This window comes from Urocitellus parryii, chromosome 4 (assembly GCF_045843805.1).
Source record: "Urocitellus parryii isolate mUroPar1 chromosome 4, mUroPar1.hap1, whole genome shotgun sequence".
Lineage (NCBI taxonomy): Eukaryota > Metazoa > Chordata > Mammalia > Rodentia > Sciuridae > Urocitellus > Urocitellus parryii.
Window position 1 is genome coordinate 161,171,038 of NC_135534.1, and position 16,822 is coordinate 161,187,859.

Below are 16,822 nucleotides of genomic sequence, written 5' to 3' on the forward strand. Positions count from 1 at the left end.
TGTAGCATTTTTCAAGTCAAGATATGGAAATAACTTAGTGTCCAATGGTAGATGAAAGGATAAGGAAAGTATGAGATATATACACTTACATATATGTACCATGGAATAACATTCATCCATAAAAAGAATAGAATCCAATCACTTGCATCAACATGGATAGCCCTAAAACAATAAGTCATATACGGAAAGACAGATAACTCATGTTTGCACTGTACTATGAATAAAAAAGAAACCACTGAATTCATAAAATTAGAGAACACAATAGTGGTTACTAGAAGCTGAGGAGTATAGTGGAGAAAAGGAGTTGGGAGAGATAGGTGAATGGAGTATAAAATCACCCCCAGGGACTGGGAGTGTAGTTCAGTGGTAAAGTGATTGCCTAGCATGGATGAAGCTCTGGCTTTAATCCCTAGCACTTAAAAAAAAAAAAAAATCACAGCTTGACTGGAAGAATAAATTCTGGTATCCTGTTACACAAAAGGATAATTATAGTCAATAATATTGTATTGTATGATTCAAAATAGCTCCAAAGAGAGAATTTTCAATGGTGTATATGTGTGGGTACTGGGGATTAAACCCAGAGGCACTTAACTCCTGAGCCATGTCCCTAACCTTTTTTATTTTCCATTTTGAGATAGGGTATCACAAAATTGTTTAGGGCCTAAGTTGTTGAGGCTGGTTTTGAACTTGTGTTGATCCTCCTGCTTTAGCCTCCTTAGCTGCTAGAATTATATGTGTGCGCCACCATTCCCTGCTCAATGTTCTTCTCACAAAGAAAGAAGTGATAAATGTTGGAGAAGATGGATAAACCTAAATATCCTGAGCTGGTCATTACTGAGTACAGAAATGTTCTGAAACATCACACTGTACCCCATGAAAGTGTACAATTATTATCTGTCAGTTAAAAAAATATATGGTGTAGCTGGGCATGGTAGTACGTACTTGTAATCCCAGCATTTGGGAGGCTATGGCAGGAGGATTGCAAGTTAGAAGCCAACTTGGGTCTTCAAACTGAAACCCTGTCTACAAAAAAAAAAAAGTATAATGGAATATTATTTAGCTGTAAAGACAAGGAAATCCTGTCACTTGTGATAATATAGAAAACCCTGTAGGGGCTTGGTGTGGTGGTTCATGTCTGTAATCCCAGCCGCTGGGAGGTGGGGCTGAAGCAGGAGGATTGCAAATTCAAGGCCAGTTTTAGCAATTTAGAGAGGGTCTAAGCTACTTAGTGTGGTCATATCTCAAAAATAAAAAGGGCTGGGGATGTGGTTCAGTGGTTAAGTGCCCCTGGGTTCAATCTCTGGAAAGGGGAAAAAGAAACACACACACACACACACACACACACACACACACACACACCAAAAAGAAAACCCTATAGAACATTACCCTAAGTGAAATAAGCCAGACACTGACAAATATTTTACTATCTCACTTAAATGTGTGGCATCTAAACTCAGAATAGAGATTACCAGGGGTTGTTGCCAGTCCCTGAAGAGGAGAATGGAAATGGGGAGATGTTGGTCAAAGTGTGTAAATTTTCAGTTATAAGGTTAATAAATCCTGGGGATGTATGTAACCATGATGACTATATTTACTAATATGTTATTGTTTCTTTGAAATTTGATAAGCAGATTTTAAAGTGCCCTTATCCCCTTATATACAAAGGGTAACTATGAGTGTTGATGAATGTATTAGTTAATTTGACTATGTTATTATCTGTGTACCACTAATGTTTACAATCAACATTTTCACAAACTTATTTTAGAATAATCTAAGGAATATATATATATATATATATATATATATATATATTTATGTGGTAAAATTAATAAATCTGAAATATAAAAAGTTTTTAATGCAGACTCCTTTTTATAAAAAGTAAAGGATAATTTTTACATCACTCTATTCTACTTTTTTGTTACTTCATATAGGTGGAATCATATAGTGTTTGTATTTTTGTGACTGTCTTATTTCATTTTGCATAATGTTCTCAAAGTTAATCCATGTTGTAGCATGTGTCAGAATTCTATACATTTTACACTGTATGTTTGTGCCACCTCTTGGCTATTGTGAATAATGTTGTGTGACTAATGATCTCAAGAATCTTATTATGGCCATTTATATCTCTTCTTTGGTTACCATTTTCCCTGAATATGTACTGGATGGTCTAGCCTGTCTGACAAGGCAAGAAAAAGAAGTAAAAGGTATATACATTGGAAAGAAAGAAGGAAAAAAATATCTTTATTCACACATACATTATTGTCTATATAAATAAAATATGATGGACCCTAAAAAAATTCTAGAGTTTCTGATCAATACAAAAAAATCAAATGCGTTTTTGCATAATAGCAGGGAATGAATGGAAATTGATTTTAAAAGAAAACAATAGCATTTATAATAGCATTTAAATTAGAGATAAATCTGATAAAAGGGATATGTATGTTTGAATTTAATCAGCTTTCCATTACTGTAACAAAAATACCTGAGATAATCAAGTTAGGAAAAAGATTTATTTTCATTTACAGTTTCAGAAGTTTTAGTCCATGGTCATTTGGTCCAGTTGCATTGAGCCTGTGGTAGCACAGCACATTATGGCAGGAGATCATTGCAGAAAAGGCCTGTTCTCATGACAGTCAGGAAACAAAGAGAGACAGAAGGGATCAGTATTTCAGTATTCCTTTCAAGGGAATTTCTCAGTAAGCTAACTTCCTTCCACTAGGTCTTACTTTTTTGGAAGTGGTTACTAGAGATTGAACTCAGGGGTACTCCATCACTGAGCTACAATTCCATCCTTTTTTATGTTGGAGACCGGATCTGAATAAGTTGTGCAGGCTTATCTTCAACCAGTAATCCTCAGCCTTCTGAGTAGCTGGGATTACATATGTGTACCACTGTGCCTGGCAGGCCCCACTTCTTAAAGGTGCTATACTTTATACCATATACAAAAGTAAACTCAAAATGGATTATAGATCTGGGCCTGGGGTTGTGGCTCAGCTGTAGAGCACTTGTCTAGCATGTGCAAGGCGCTGGATTTGATCCTCAGCACCACATAAAAATAAATAAATAAAATAAAGGTATTGTGTCCAACTAAAAAATATTTTAAAAAATGGATTATAGACCTACATGTGAAACCTAAAATTATAGAACTCTTACAAGAAAATGTAGTAGAAAACCTTTGTCATCTTGGATTATATAATTTGAATCACACATAAAAAAACGCATTATTAAAATTGGCCTTATGTCACATGCTTGTAATCCCATCTAGTCAGAGGATGAGGCAGGAGAATTGCAAGTTCCTGGCTAGACTAGGTAACTTAGCAAGACCCTGTATCAAAATGAAATTGTGGATGTAGCTCAGTTGTAGTGCACTGTGGACAGCTCTGGATTCAATTTCTCAGTAATTGCAAAAAGAAAAGAGAGAAAAGACCCACATTGATAATTTGCTCTTTATTAAAAAAAAAAAAAAAATCCGGCTGGGGATGTGGCTCAAGCGGTAGCGCACTCGCCTGGCATGCGTGCGGCCCGGGTTTGATCCTCAGCACCACATACAAAGATGTTGTGTCCGCTGAGAACTAAAAAATAAATATTAAAAAATTCTCATTCATTCTCTCTCTCTCTCTCTCAAAAAAAAATATTATGTCCACCTAAAAAATAAATATTTAAAAAAAATCTGCTTCTTTTGAGAGACAAGCCACAGACTTGGAAAAAAATTTGCAAAACATAGGCCAGATATATGACTTTTTAAAATACTCTGAATATAGTTCATTAAGTGCATTTTGCTTAAGGGAAAGCACGCATCTCTGAAAGTTTGATAGTTCTTTTTTTGGAAGGGCGGGTATTGAGGATTGAACTCAGGGACACTTATCACTGAGCTACATCCTCAGCCCTTTTTATTTTTTATTAGTGAGATAAGGTGTCGCTAAGTTGCTTAGGGCCTTGCTAAGTTGCTGAGGCTGGCTTTGAGCTTGCAATCTTCCTGCCTCAGCCTCCTGAGTCATTAGGATTACAGGCATGCGCCATTGTGCCCAGCTCTGACAGTTTAATTGGGAAGTATGGAAGCTGATTATTGTTAACTCAAAGATATTTTAATGTTTAGTGAGTCATGATAAAGTATATTATTTAATTGGTGCATATTCTCCCTCTCTTTTAGGAAGTAGAATAGCAGCCATGATCGAAGACAAAGGACCAAGAGTGACAGACTACTTTGTTGTGGCAGGTCTCACTGATACATCTACTCTTTTGGATCAAGAGATAAATCGTTTAGATACTAAGTCAACAGGACCTAAAGCTCCAATTACAGACATTGCCATTATCATCAAATCAGCTGGGGAAACAGTACCTGAAGGTTACACTTGTGTTGAAGCCACTCCATCAGCTCTCCAAGCAAACTTGAACTATGGAAGTCTAAAAAGTCCAGAACTTTTCTTGTGTTATAGGAGAGGAAGAGATAAACCACCCCTTACAGATATTGGGTATGGTAACTTTTCTTTTACTATGGTGAGGTGGAATAAAATTAATTTAAGGTACATGTAGCAGAAATTCAAAATCCTTGATGGTTTTATTATTATCTGTTACTTTAGTAACAAGTATATTCATATATTACACACACACTTATATATATGTGTATATAAAAAATACCCTTACTGAATTTGTTTGCATTGCAATTGAATTGTTAGAATTTTCTTTCAAATATTGAGCCAGGTGCAGTGGTGTAGTGCCAGCAATTTGTTAGGATCACAAGTTCAAACCTGATCTGGGCAATTTAGTGAGATCTTGTCTCAAAAATTAAAAGTGCTGATGATAGTGGGGTAGCTCAGTTACAGGGTGCTACTGAATCTAATCCCTGGTACCGCAAAAGAAAAGAAAAGAAAACAAGAATATTGAAAGCAGTGGACCTTGAAACATGAGTTCAATTCTATTGTAAGCTTATTAATCACAAAAGAATAAGAATAAAACAATAAAAGACACTGTATTTTTAAGAACCTTACTTGAAGTTTTATTAAGCTCTGAACTCAATTAACAAAGGAGCACTCTTGCTTTAAAACGTGTACTTGTGGGATGGGGATGTGGCTCATTGGTAGAGTGCTTGACAAGCATGCACAAAGTCCTGGGGTTGAGCCCAGTACAGCAAAAGCAAAACACAAAAGAACAACAACAACACTCACACACATATAAAAAAAAGGAAAAGAAAAATACAATTGTGCTGTTTGGCTTTTAGTGCTGGCAGGAGAGTAACACAGCTTAGGAATGCAGGTGTCATGAAGTATTTAAAATCTATATAGTTCACAGTCAGTGAAGAATATTTGTGTGAAATCCTATAAAGGCGTCTTTTTCCAAAAAATTGTCTACATTGATTCTTCTGTAAAAATGATGTGCTTTTAGAATATTTATAGTACTTTACCATATATGCATGTCATGTATTAAGGTGTTTTATTCATTATAGTTGCCATTAGTAAAGTAGACATTTTAGATAATAGAGAACATCCTGACAAGTATTTTAGGATCAGGTTATCTGTTTAGACAAAATGTGTTTTTCACGGTGATTTCATTTGAACTATAGATCAATTGGAGAATAACGCCATGTTTACATTATTAACTTGTCCAGCCTAAGAACATGGAATGACTTAACTAAAATTACTAAAACTAAAGAAAACTTTAGTTTTTCTTTAATTTCTTTTGGCAATAATTTGTGGGTTTCAGTGTACATATCTTTTTTTCTTTGGTAGCAGGGATCGAACCCAGAGTGCTTAACCACGGATCCACACTTCCCACCCTTTTTATTTTAGGGTCTCACTAAGTTGCTTAGGACCTCACTAAGTTGCTTAGACCCCACTAAGTTGCTGAGGCTGGCTTTGAACTTTCCATCCTCCTGTCTCAGCCTCCTGAGCTGCTGGGATTATAGGCATGCACCACTATGCTTGGTTCAGTGTATGTCTTTTATTTCTTGATTACTTTTTACTAGCTGCCTCACGCATGAAATCTCAGCTGCTTGGAAGGATGACACAGGAGGAATGCAAGTTTGAGGCAAACCTGGGTAACTTACTGAGACCCTGTCTCAAAATATAAAATAAAAAGGGCAAGGGAATGTAGCTCAGTGTCCCTGGGTTCCATTCCCAGTAAAAAGCAAAATAAAATAAATATAGGATCATGTCAACTGCAAACACAAGTAGTCTTACCTTTTTTTTCCCCCCAGTTTGGATACTTGTCTAATCACTGTGACTAGAACTTGTAGTATAGTGTTCAACTTCAGTGGTGAAAGTAGACATATTATCTCATTCATCTTCTATGGAAAGATTTTAGTTGTTTACCGTGATATTAATGGTATTATTTCAGAAGTAATACCATTTATCATATTGAAGTTTTCTGAGAGGTTTTGATTGTGAAGGTCTGTTGGATTTTGTCAGATACTTTTGTTTGTCAATAGAGATAATTATGCCATTTTCCCCTTTGTTCTATTACGGATTTTAAAAAAAAAAATTCAATTTCCTTTAATCTAACCATATACCCCAACTAAAAATGATTAATTCCTTACTATCATCACATATCTAAATTTCCCTGAACCATTAATTTTATTTTTAAACGATTGATTGCTAGTAGGTTCCCCGCTCCCCTCAGTACTATGGCTCAAATCCATTGGTGTTCTACCACTGTGCTAAGTTCTCAGCCTCTTTTTTTTTTTTTTCCCCCCCCGTGGGCGGTGGGGCACCAGGGATTGAACTCAGGGGCTCTCAACCACTAAGCCACGTCTCCAGCCCAATTTTTTTAAATTTTATTTAGAGATAGGGTCTAATTGAGTTGCTTAACACTGGACCTTTGCTAAGGCTGGCTTTGACCTATGATCCTCCTGCCTCAGCCTTCTAAACTTCTGGGATTACAGGCATGCACCACTGCATTCGGCTCAGTCTTTTTCATTTTTGCTTGGTACTAAGGATTGAACCTAACATTCGCTGTACTACTGAGCCATATCCCCAGGTCTTTTTATTTTTTATTTTGAGATGGGGTCTCGATAATTTGCCCAGGCTGGCTTTGAACTTACTATCCTTCCTCAGCTTCCCGAGTCCCTGGGATTATATATGTGTGCCACCATGTCTGTCTAGTTGTTCAGATAATAATAGGTAGCAAGCAGTAGTATTTGACTACCACTTGTTATGCTTATCATCCTCTTCACTGCAGTAGAGCTCTGATGAAATTTTTTGTGAGGTCCTCATTGTGTTAATATTTCCAAATCCAAAGGATTCTTTTTCTTTTTTCCTTTTGATGCTGGGTATCGAACTCAGGGCCTTATGCTTGCAAGGCAAACACTCTACCAACTGGGTATATCCAAGCCCTCCAAAGGATTCTTTTTATAAGTTGATCTTAAGTTCGTCTTTATGCAGTATCCATTTAAATATATAGTATTGCCCACTCTGTTTAGCTTTGTGTTTCTTCTTTAGGTCAATACCAGTACCACAAAAAAAGGTGACTGGATTGGCTTTTTTTTTTTTTTTTTTAAGAGAGAGAGAGAGAGAATTTTTAAATATTTTTTAGTTTTCGGCGGATATAACATCTTTGTTTGTATGTGGTGCTGAGGATATAACCTGGGCTGCACGCATGCCAGGCAAGCGCGCTACCGCTTGAGCCACATCCCCAGCCTTGGATTGGCTTTTAATGGGAAGGTCTTTTCCTCAAGAAAGGGAAAAGGAAGTTTGAATGGGTATGAATACCTTATTAGTTGATTGCCTCTGCCAGGTGTCATGGTGCACAGATGTATTCTCGGTGGCTTGGGAGGCTAGGGCAGGAGGATTACAAGTTCAAAGCCAGTCTCAGCAATTTAGAGAGGCCCTAAACAACTTAGTGAAACACTGTCTCACTAAATAAAAAATAAAAAGGGCTGAGGATGTAGCTCAATTGGTTAAGTGCCCTGGGTTCAATTCCAGTACCAAAAAAAAAAATTTCTTTTTAGCTGGTGTTTTTTTGTAATGAAGAGCCTTCCTATTTTCTCTCAATTTTGTGGTTTGGCGAATAATTGAGTTTTTGTGGATTTTTTTATGTGATAAAAATCAGTTACAATCTTAACTCTTTGTTCAAACTATCCCAGATTTGGCCAGTAAAACCTTTTCAAGCTGATCGCAGTATAGAGCAAAATCTGTATTTATGTGTCTTCATTGCTTTTGAGGTAACTTCTGGTCCTTTTTAGTGGATAAGTATAGGAAATATTTTACAAATATGTACATATATTTAAAATAATGAGTTCACATTAATATTTCAAATTTAAATTTAACATTGAAGACCTTGTTCTTAACTTGTTTTGAATTGAACCTTGTTTCTCTTAAACCAAAAATCTTAGGGCTGGGGATATAGTTTAGTTGGTCAAGTGCTTGGCTTGCATGCACAAGGTCCTAGGTTGGATCCCTAGCACCAAAAACACAAACAAAAACCCTGAAAATCTTGGTTCCCAATAATATGATGTTACTTATTGCTTTATTTATTATATATAATGTAATTTCAAGGTTACAACACTATTACTGCCAATAGTAAGCCTGTTTACCAAGATCCTTTCCTATAGACTGTACTCCAGTAAGCCTTTATGGAGTACTGTGTTAAAAATTATATGAAATAGTTTTTTAGTGGTTACATTACCAGTTTGGTATTTATGTATGTTTCATTTTTTTTTGCCACTGAGTATTGAACCCAGATTGTTTCACTCCTGAGCTACCTCCCCAGCATTTCTATTTTTAAATTATCTTTTGGTACCAGGGATTGAACCCAGGGGCACTTTATCATTGAGCCACATCCCTAGCCCTTTTTATTATTTTATTGAGATAGAATCTAGCTGAATTGCTTAGAGATTCATTAAATTGCTAAGGCTGACCTGGAACTTATGATCCTCCTGCCTCAGCCCTCTGAGCTGCCAGAATTATTGGTGTACACCATCATGTCTGGCTGTCGTTTTAATTATAGCCAAATCATTGGATGTGAAGTTATATTTTATTGTAGTTTTGATTTGCACTTTCTTGATGGCTAATATGTTGGGCATCTTTCAAGTGCTTTTGGTTATTTGTAGATCTTTTGTTTTATTTGGAACTGAGATTTGAACCCAAGGGTGCTTTACCACTGAGCTACATCTCTAGCCCCTTTAAAAAAAATTATTTTGAGATTGGTCTCCCCGAGTTTCTTAGGGCCTTGCTAAATTGTTGAGGGTGACCTCGAATTTGTGGTCCTCCTGCCTCAGCTTCCCAAGTCTCAGTGATTAGAGGTATGTGCCACTGTGCTCAGATTGCATGTCTTCTTTGGACAAATGTCTTGATATTTTTTGCCCACTTTTTTTTTTTTTACATTTTATTCACATTTATTTTTTGCTTTTAGTGTGCTCACAGAAAATTAGAACACCTTAAGCAGGAATTTAACAGCAAATTTTGTAAGCAGAGTTATGTTTGATCTCTAAGTCAAATTGGTTAAAGCTTCTCTAGTATTTACAAAACATGATAGACAAGATGCTACACAAAACCGTTGCATCTAAAGGTTTTTTTGTTTTTTGTTTTTTTTCCTTTATTCTCAAAGACAACTAGAAAAGAAAACGTTGTCTGCTGTAATCAGAAACATACCAGAGGGCTGGGGATGTGGCTCAAGCGGTAGCGCGCTCGCCTGGCATGCGTGCGGCCCGGGTTCGATCCTCAGCACCACATACCAACAAAGACGTTGTGTCCGCCGAGAACTAAAATAAATAAATAAATATTAAAAAATTCTCTCTCTCTCTCTCTCTCTCTCTCTCTCTCCCTCTCCCCCCCTTCTCTCACTCTCTCTTTAAAAAAAAAAAAAAAAAAAAAGAAACATACCAGAGTATAAACAGTAACCATTCCACTTATCACAGCTTGGTTGAGTTTAAAATTTGTGTTTAAAAGGTCCAAGGTGACTGCAGTTTTACAAAAATTAGCAGGGTGGAAAGTTGCAAACTTAATGTGCTTCTGGATATCAAGATTTGTTTTTATGCAGTAGTCACAGTTAAAAACACCCTGCTGTTTTTTTAGCCCACTTTTAAAAAAACAGTTTATTTTAAAATAATTTTAATTTTACACCATTGCAAGGATAATATAGTTCCCATATGCCTTCCTAGAACATATGTCCCTTTAAAATTTCAATGTTTTTATATTGAGTTATATAAGTTCTTTATACATTCAGAAAGAATTCCGTAAATGCTTTCTCACATTATGTGGATTGTTTTTTCACTTTCTTGATGACATCCATTGTAGAATGGACGTTTTTTAATTTTTTTTTTTTTTTTTTTTTTTAGTACTGGGAATTGAACCTATGTGTCTGCTACTCTGAGCTACATCCCCAGACCTTTTAAAAATTTTATTTTGAGGGGCTGGAGATGTGGCTCAAGAGGTAGCGCGCTCGCCTGGCATGCGTGCGGCCCGGGTTCTATCCTCAGCACCACATACAAACAAAGATGTTGTGTCCGCCAATAACTAAAAAAAAAATAAATAAATATTAAAAAATTCTCTCTCCCTCCCTCCCTCCCTCTCTCTCTCTCTCTCTCTCTCTCTCTCTCTTAAAAAAAATTTTTTTATTTTGAGACACAGTCTTACTAAATTGCCAGGGTTGTTCTGGAATTTGTGATCCTCCTCTCTCAGCCTCCAAAGTAACTGTAATTATAGTAGTGCCACCATGTGCAATTGAATATTTGTAATTTTTTTTTTTTTTTAAAGAGAGAGTGAGAGAGGAGAGACAGAGAGAGAGAGAATTTTTAATATTTATTTCTTAGTTCTCGGCGGACACAACATCTTTGTTGGTATGTGGTGCTGAGGATCAAACCCGGGCCGCACACATGCCAGGAGAGCGTGCTACCGCCTGAGCCACATTCCCAGCCCCAAATATTTGTAATTTTGATGATGTGTGTTCACTTTACTTTTTCTTGTTGCTTGTGATTTTGATGTTATATTTAAGAAGGCTTTGTCACAAATGTTTCACAGGGTCACTAAGCCTTAGTCCTAGTTTTTTCCTAAGAGTTTTAAAATTTTTAGTTCTTATAATTAAGTATTTGATGCTGCTGGGCATGGTGGCACATGCCTGTGATGGGAGGCTGAACAACAGGGATCCCAAGTTTGCAGATAACTTGGACAATTAGTGAGACCCTCTGGGAAAAAAAGTAATTGTTGACAGATTTTGAGTTTTTTTGGTATACAGTAGTTTAAGGAAGAGAGGCCCAAATTCATACTGCTACATATAGATATCCAATTGTTCCAGTACTGTTTGGTTGAAACGACTGTTTTTTCCTCATTAAATTGACTTGACAATCTTTTTGAAACGAATGGACTGTAAATATTAAGAGCTTAATTTGGGGCTCTTCATTTGGTTGCATTGACCTATCTGTCTGTTCCTATTGTCAGTGACACATTGTTCTGATTACTGTAGATCCATAGTGAGTTTTGAAGCAGAGAAGTATGAATCTTCTAACTTTGTTTTTTTTTTTCCGATTGCTTGCACTATACTGGGACTCACATTTTTCATAGGAACTTTTTGATCAGACTTCACTTTCTATAAGAAAAAACAGTAACAAAACAATAATAAAAGCAGCTGGGACTTTATATAGGAATCACATTGAGTTTGTAATCTATTTGGAAAGTTCATCTATGTTACCAATATTGTCTTTTTATTCATAAACATGGGTTTTATAAGGTTTAATTTATTGAAAACATTATTTAATTTTTTTCAGTCAAAGTGGTTACAGGTAAAAAATTGACAAGAATTATGAAATTTTTGTGAAAACTACTGAACTTTTGATAAAATTTCTAGGAATTAATTTTGAATATTAATTGTGCTATCCTTTTTTCATATATCTTGTGATAAAAGTTAAGTTGTTCAATCCTATTTATACTTCTTAAATGCTAGATTTTGAAAAATAATTCAGAGATTTATAATTCCTAAAGCAATAATCTTAGTTTTATTTTGAAAATAAGATTTGACTAACAATAGGAGAAATCAAATTTTTGTTTGTTTCAAAAAAAGAAAACCAGCATTAACCTAAAATCTATCTTTGTCTCTCTCTCTCCACCCTGCCATGCAGAGTTATATATGAAGGGAAAGAAAGACTTATTCCAGGATGTGAAGTGATCCAAGCCACGCCCTATGGTCGCTGTGCCAATGTCAACAATAGTTCAACTACTTCACAAAGAATCTTTATCACTTATCGAAGGGCTCCTCTAATTCGACCCCAGAATTCCTTGGCAGTTACTGATATCTGTGTCATTGTAACCAGCAAAGGAGAAACCCCTCCTCATACCTTCTGCAAAGTTGACAAAAACTTAAATTGTGGAATGGTAAGAGTAGTCATTTCACTTTCAAAGTTTCATTTGAAAACAAACCCAAAAGAGATACTTTTTGAACTTCTTACTGTTAGGTGTACCTAGTTATTTTCATGTTTTTATGCTTCTGTTTTTATTCTTTTCAACTCTCTAATTTTTATGATTCATAATCATAATGTTTTATTAGATAATTTAGAATAAATTCAGAATTAATATCCAGAAAAAAAGCATACTTTTAAGTCAGAGATTTTTATTTACGATTATTTTTGGGTAAATCCTAATATTGTCTGTGTTACATTAATACAGAGATTTTATTAGCTTTTGGGTTTCAGTCCTGTCTTCACAGAAAAATTTCAGAGAGAGTGGGTGAGAGATCCCTTTACATTATTTATTTTAAATATTGTGAGTCTATCTGTCTGCCTGACTGTCTATGCTCTACCACTGAGCAATATCCGTAGCTACCCACTGCTCCCACCTGCTCCTTTTATAAATTTGGGGACAGAGTCTCACTAGGTTGCTGAGACTGGCGTCGTACTTGCAGTCGTCATACTTTCGGTCTTCCTGTCTCAGCCATCTGAGTTGCTGGGATTATAGATGTGTGCCATTGTGGTTTGGCTAATTTATTTTACTTACTTATTCATTTAGTACTGGAGATTTAACCCTGCAGCACTTTACCACTGAGCTACATTCCCAGCCTTTTTTATTATTTTGAGACAGGATCTTGCTAAATTGCTGAGGCCGGCCTCAAACTTGCAGTCCTCCTGCCACAGCTTCTTGATTCACTGGGATTATAGGCATGCGCCTTTGTGCCCAGCAACATATTTGTTTTTTAAAAGGACTCGACTCAAGTGAAGAAGAAAATTGGACGCGCACACATTCCCCCCACCCGCTTTTTTTTGGTGGTGTTGGGAATTTAACCTAGAGATGTTCTGAGTTACACTCCCAGACCTTTTTTATTTTTGAGACAGGTTCTTGCTAAGTTGCAAAGGCTGACTTTATATCTGAGATCCTCTTACCTTAGCCTCCTGAGTTGCTGGAATAATAGGTGTGTGCCACCGTTCCTGGCTACATATATGTTTGATTTATGGTTTTATAATACTAAAATTAAAACTTAGCAGCATTTTTTTTTTTTTTTAACATTTATTTATTAGTTCTCGGCGGACACACATCTTTGTTAGTATGTGGTGCTGAGGATCGAACCCGGGCCGCACGCATGCCAGGCGAGCACGCTACCGCTTGAGCCACATCCCCAGCCCTTAGCAGCATTTTTTAAAGAAACTATTTTTGGGTGTTTTTAAGTTTTAATTTTTTTTGGTGCATTATAATTATATAGTGGGATTCATTTTTACATATATATATGTGTGTGTGTGTGTGTATGTATATATATATATATATATATATATGTATATAAAATTGACCAAACTATATTATGTACATATATATATATGTACATAATATATATGTACATAATATGTACATAATATAGTTTGGTCAATTTTGTTCAGGTCAGATTTATTTTGAAAAAAAGTTACAGGTCAATTAATATTGGCTTAATGTGATATGGGCAGAAATGATGTGCATTTGACTGTTAGTTAAGATGGGAAGTGATATCCTCATAACATCCATTGACCCAAGTCTTGCCTAGCTTGGGTTTTAATACCTACTTCACTTTGTGCTGTCTCTTTCAAGTGGAGACAGTCTCTGAATCATTGCAGAATTGTAAACTTTTTGTAATTGCACTGTTTTTACTCTTTTGTTTTTTTAGTTTTGTCTGAAGGCTTTTGCTATGTTTTATGCTATTTAGTCTATTCAATAAACACATTTATAAAAAAAAGATTTGTTTATTGGTATTGAGTATTGAATCCAGGACCTCACACATTCTAAGCATGTATTCTACCACTGAGCTGTATCCCTTTCCCTATAAATATAGGTTTTAAATTGATTCTTCTAACTAACCAAAGTTTTTAGATTTTGAATCTTTAGATTCAAGAAAATCAGTTTCTGTTCACTTTTTTTTTTTTGTCTTTTGTAAAACTTATTCATGTTTTACAGTGGGGTTCCAGTGTATTTCTATGTTACAAGAAGTCTGTGCCTGCTTCAAATGCAATAGCATATAAAGCTGGTAAGTGAATTGAAGATTTATCTCTATTATTATAGTTACAGGTGCACATTAGCATTTGGCTAGAAGAGACAAAGTATATCCCCTTATGTAGTTTGTGGAATTGATCTATTCATAAAATTGAATTACCTATAATTTTAGCATATGAAATTTCTTAAATGCATTACGTACCACAAGATAATGCTCCTCTCCCACACAAAAATATGCTAATTAAGTTTAAACTTTTTTTTATAGCAAGCATTATGTGGAATAAATATTAAAGCTTTCAGTCTATACTAATAGAGTTAACAATTTAATGGGAAACTGCTTACTCTCTGACCTTTTATATTTTGGCAATCAGGAAGGTGTCAAACTGCATCTTTACTTCTTATATTTCCTTCTCTTATCTTTGTGTGTCTTATTTGAAACCACATGTTACTTGCCATGAAAAGTGGACTTGCTTCCTTTCTTGTTGCAAAGAATCAGCTATATGGAGGAGAGGAGGGCCTGAGAAACTTTTCTGCCATGAAGTTTTTGAGAAATCTATCGCCACATTCTTACTGCACAGTAAAGTGTCAAGGGCTGTAAAGATTTAAGTGTGACCTCTTCATCCCACTGGTATGGTGGGATAAAAACTGAAAATACAGGTATGCTCCAGTTGTAAATAGAAGAACTACTGGAATACTTCTTTGTGAAAAGAAGCAGTGCCAATTACTTTTTGATCATGCACAGTTTTTGAAATGGAGTCTACTTCAGGGGTGTCAGGCAAATCCATATTTGAAAATTTGATTGTCCTCATAAAAACATTCATACTAATGAATCAAACAATTTAATTGATACTATAAAAATAAAGGCAACAACTGTAAAATTCAGTGTGATCTTAAAATATGTAACTGCTAGTGATTGTTGTAATGTGTTGATTGTACATAATTCCCTAGAATGTGTTTTTTTTTTTTTTTGGGGGGGGGGAGGATTTCACTTAAAAAACAACAAACAAAATCACTAGCTGGGTATGGTGGTAGATGCCTATAAACCAGCAACTTGGGAGGCTGAGGCAGGTGGATTGTAAGGTTTAGGCTAGCCTCAGCAATTTAGCAAGATCCTGAGCAACTTAGTGAGACCCTGTCTCAAAATAAAAAAATAAAATAAAAAGGGCTGAGGATGTAGCTCAATGGGAAAGTGCCTCTGGGTTCAATTCCTAGTACCCCCTCCCCTCCAAAAAAATTGTTGAAAGAAACTGTGAAAGTATTTAGATACTTGATATCAGGGACATTTATTTTAGAATACAGAGTTTTGGAGACTGGATATGAACTCAAAAGTCTGGTAGTGATTTTCAGATTTTTAACTTAGAAGTTGTTAAATTAGAGGCTAATTAATGATGGCTTGTAGCTACTTTGTTTGGTTCTCTCAGTGCTCCCTGCTCCTGCTTTCTGGGTCTCACATACTCTGTACTCAGTGTCAGGGATTTCTGTTTTGTTTACTTTTCATGTTGCATGCCTTTTGCACTGCTTCTCCCTCATGAGTGTAGGAGCTATGATAATTTCTGTTGCCTTGGCATTATTTCATAACACTTGTACCTTCCCTGAATTTTTTTCTGAAGACTAACTGAAATAGTAAATTTTCCTATAACTTTCTTACCATTTTTTTCACAAGGTGTTGATGTATGTAGAAAAAAACACATTTACGATTGTGATTAAGATTGAAAAGTCTTGACTAGTATATTTAATACATTTCCATGTTATAATTTACTATAAGTCCATGGGTAAAATTTAAAGGGTAAATTTGTTAGCTTATTTTAATTTCTGTCATAGCAAGAGAAAAATTGATTTTGAGCTGGGTGTGGTGGTGCATGCCTGTAATCCCAGTGGCTTGGGAGGCTGAGGCAGAGGATTCTAAATTCAAGGCCAGCCTCAGCAAATTAATGAGGCCCTAAACAACCTAGTGAGACCCTGTCTCAAAATAAAAAATAAAAAAGGGCTGGGTACATGGCTTAGTTGTTAAGTACTCCTGGATTCAGCTGTTGGTTGAGAGTTTTCCCAGTTACCCCCCTCCCCCAAATTGATTTTGAAATTTCATAGATATTTCCATGAAATTTGGTATTAAAATATCCTGTTAATACATATTTTGTATAGTTTATTGAAAAGTGACTTTCAAAGAAAATTCATCATTACCTCCTTTTCCCAAAAGGTTTAATTTTTAGGTATCCAGAAGATGACTATGAATCCTTTCCACTCTCAGAATCTGTACCTCTTTTCTGCCTTCCTATGGGAGCCACTATTGAATGTTGGGATCCTCAAACCAAATATCCACTTCCAGTTTTTTCAACTTTTGTCCTGACAGGTTCTTCAGCTGAAAAGGTATATTTTTGTCTTGTTGATGAACTCTATTTTGTCCATGTTTCTTATTCTAGTGGTTAATATGATGTAAGCTTTGGATATTA

General features: G+C 35.6%; 1 protein-coding gene across 3 annotated transcripts in view; it reads left to right on the top strand.

Annotated features, from left to right (window-relative positions):
• The window catches only part of Dennd4c (DENN domain containing 4C), a 104,570-nt gene that overhangs the window by 10,855 nt on the left and 76,893 nt on the right, over positions 1-16,822 (top strand). For 2 of the 3 annotated variants that reach the window (XM_077797048.1, XM_077797049.1), the window contains exons 2-5: positions 4,151-4,472; positions 12,047-12,299; positions 14,337-14,406; positions 16,570-16,739. In XM_077797048.1, coding sequence (XP_077653174.1) covers positions 4,168-4,472; positions 12,047-12,299; positions 14,337-14,406; positions 16,570-16,739 — 798 coding nt within the window. In that variant the 5' untranslated portion in view covers positions 4,151-4,167. Of the gene's footprint in view, positions 1-4,150; positions 4,473-12,046; positions 12,300-14,336; positions 14,407-14,897; positions 15,030-16,569; positions 16,740-16,822 lie in introns of those variants that run through there. The other variant, XM_026397569.2, reaches the window with a different exon arrangement.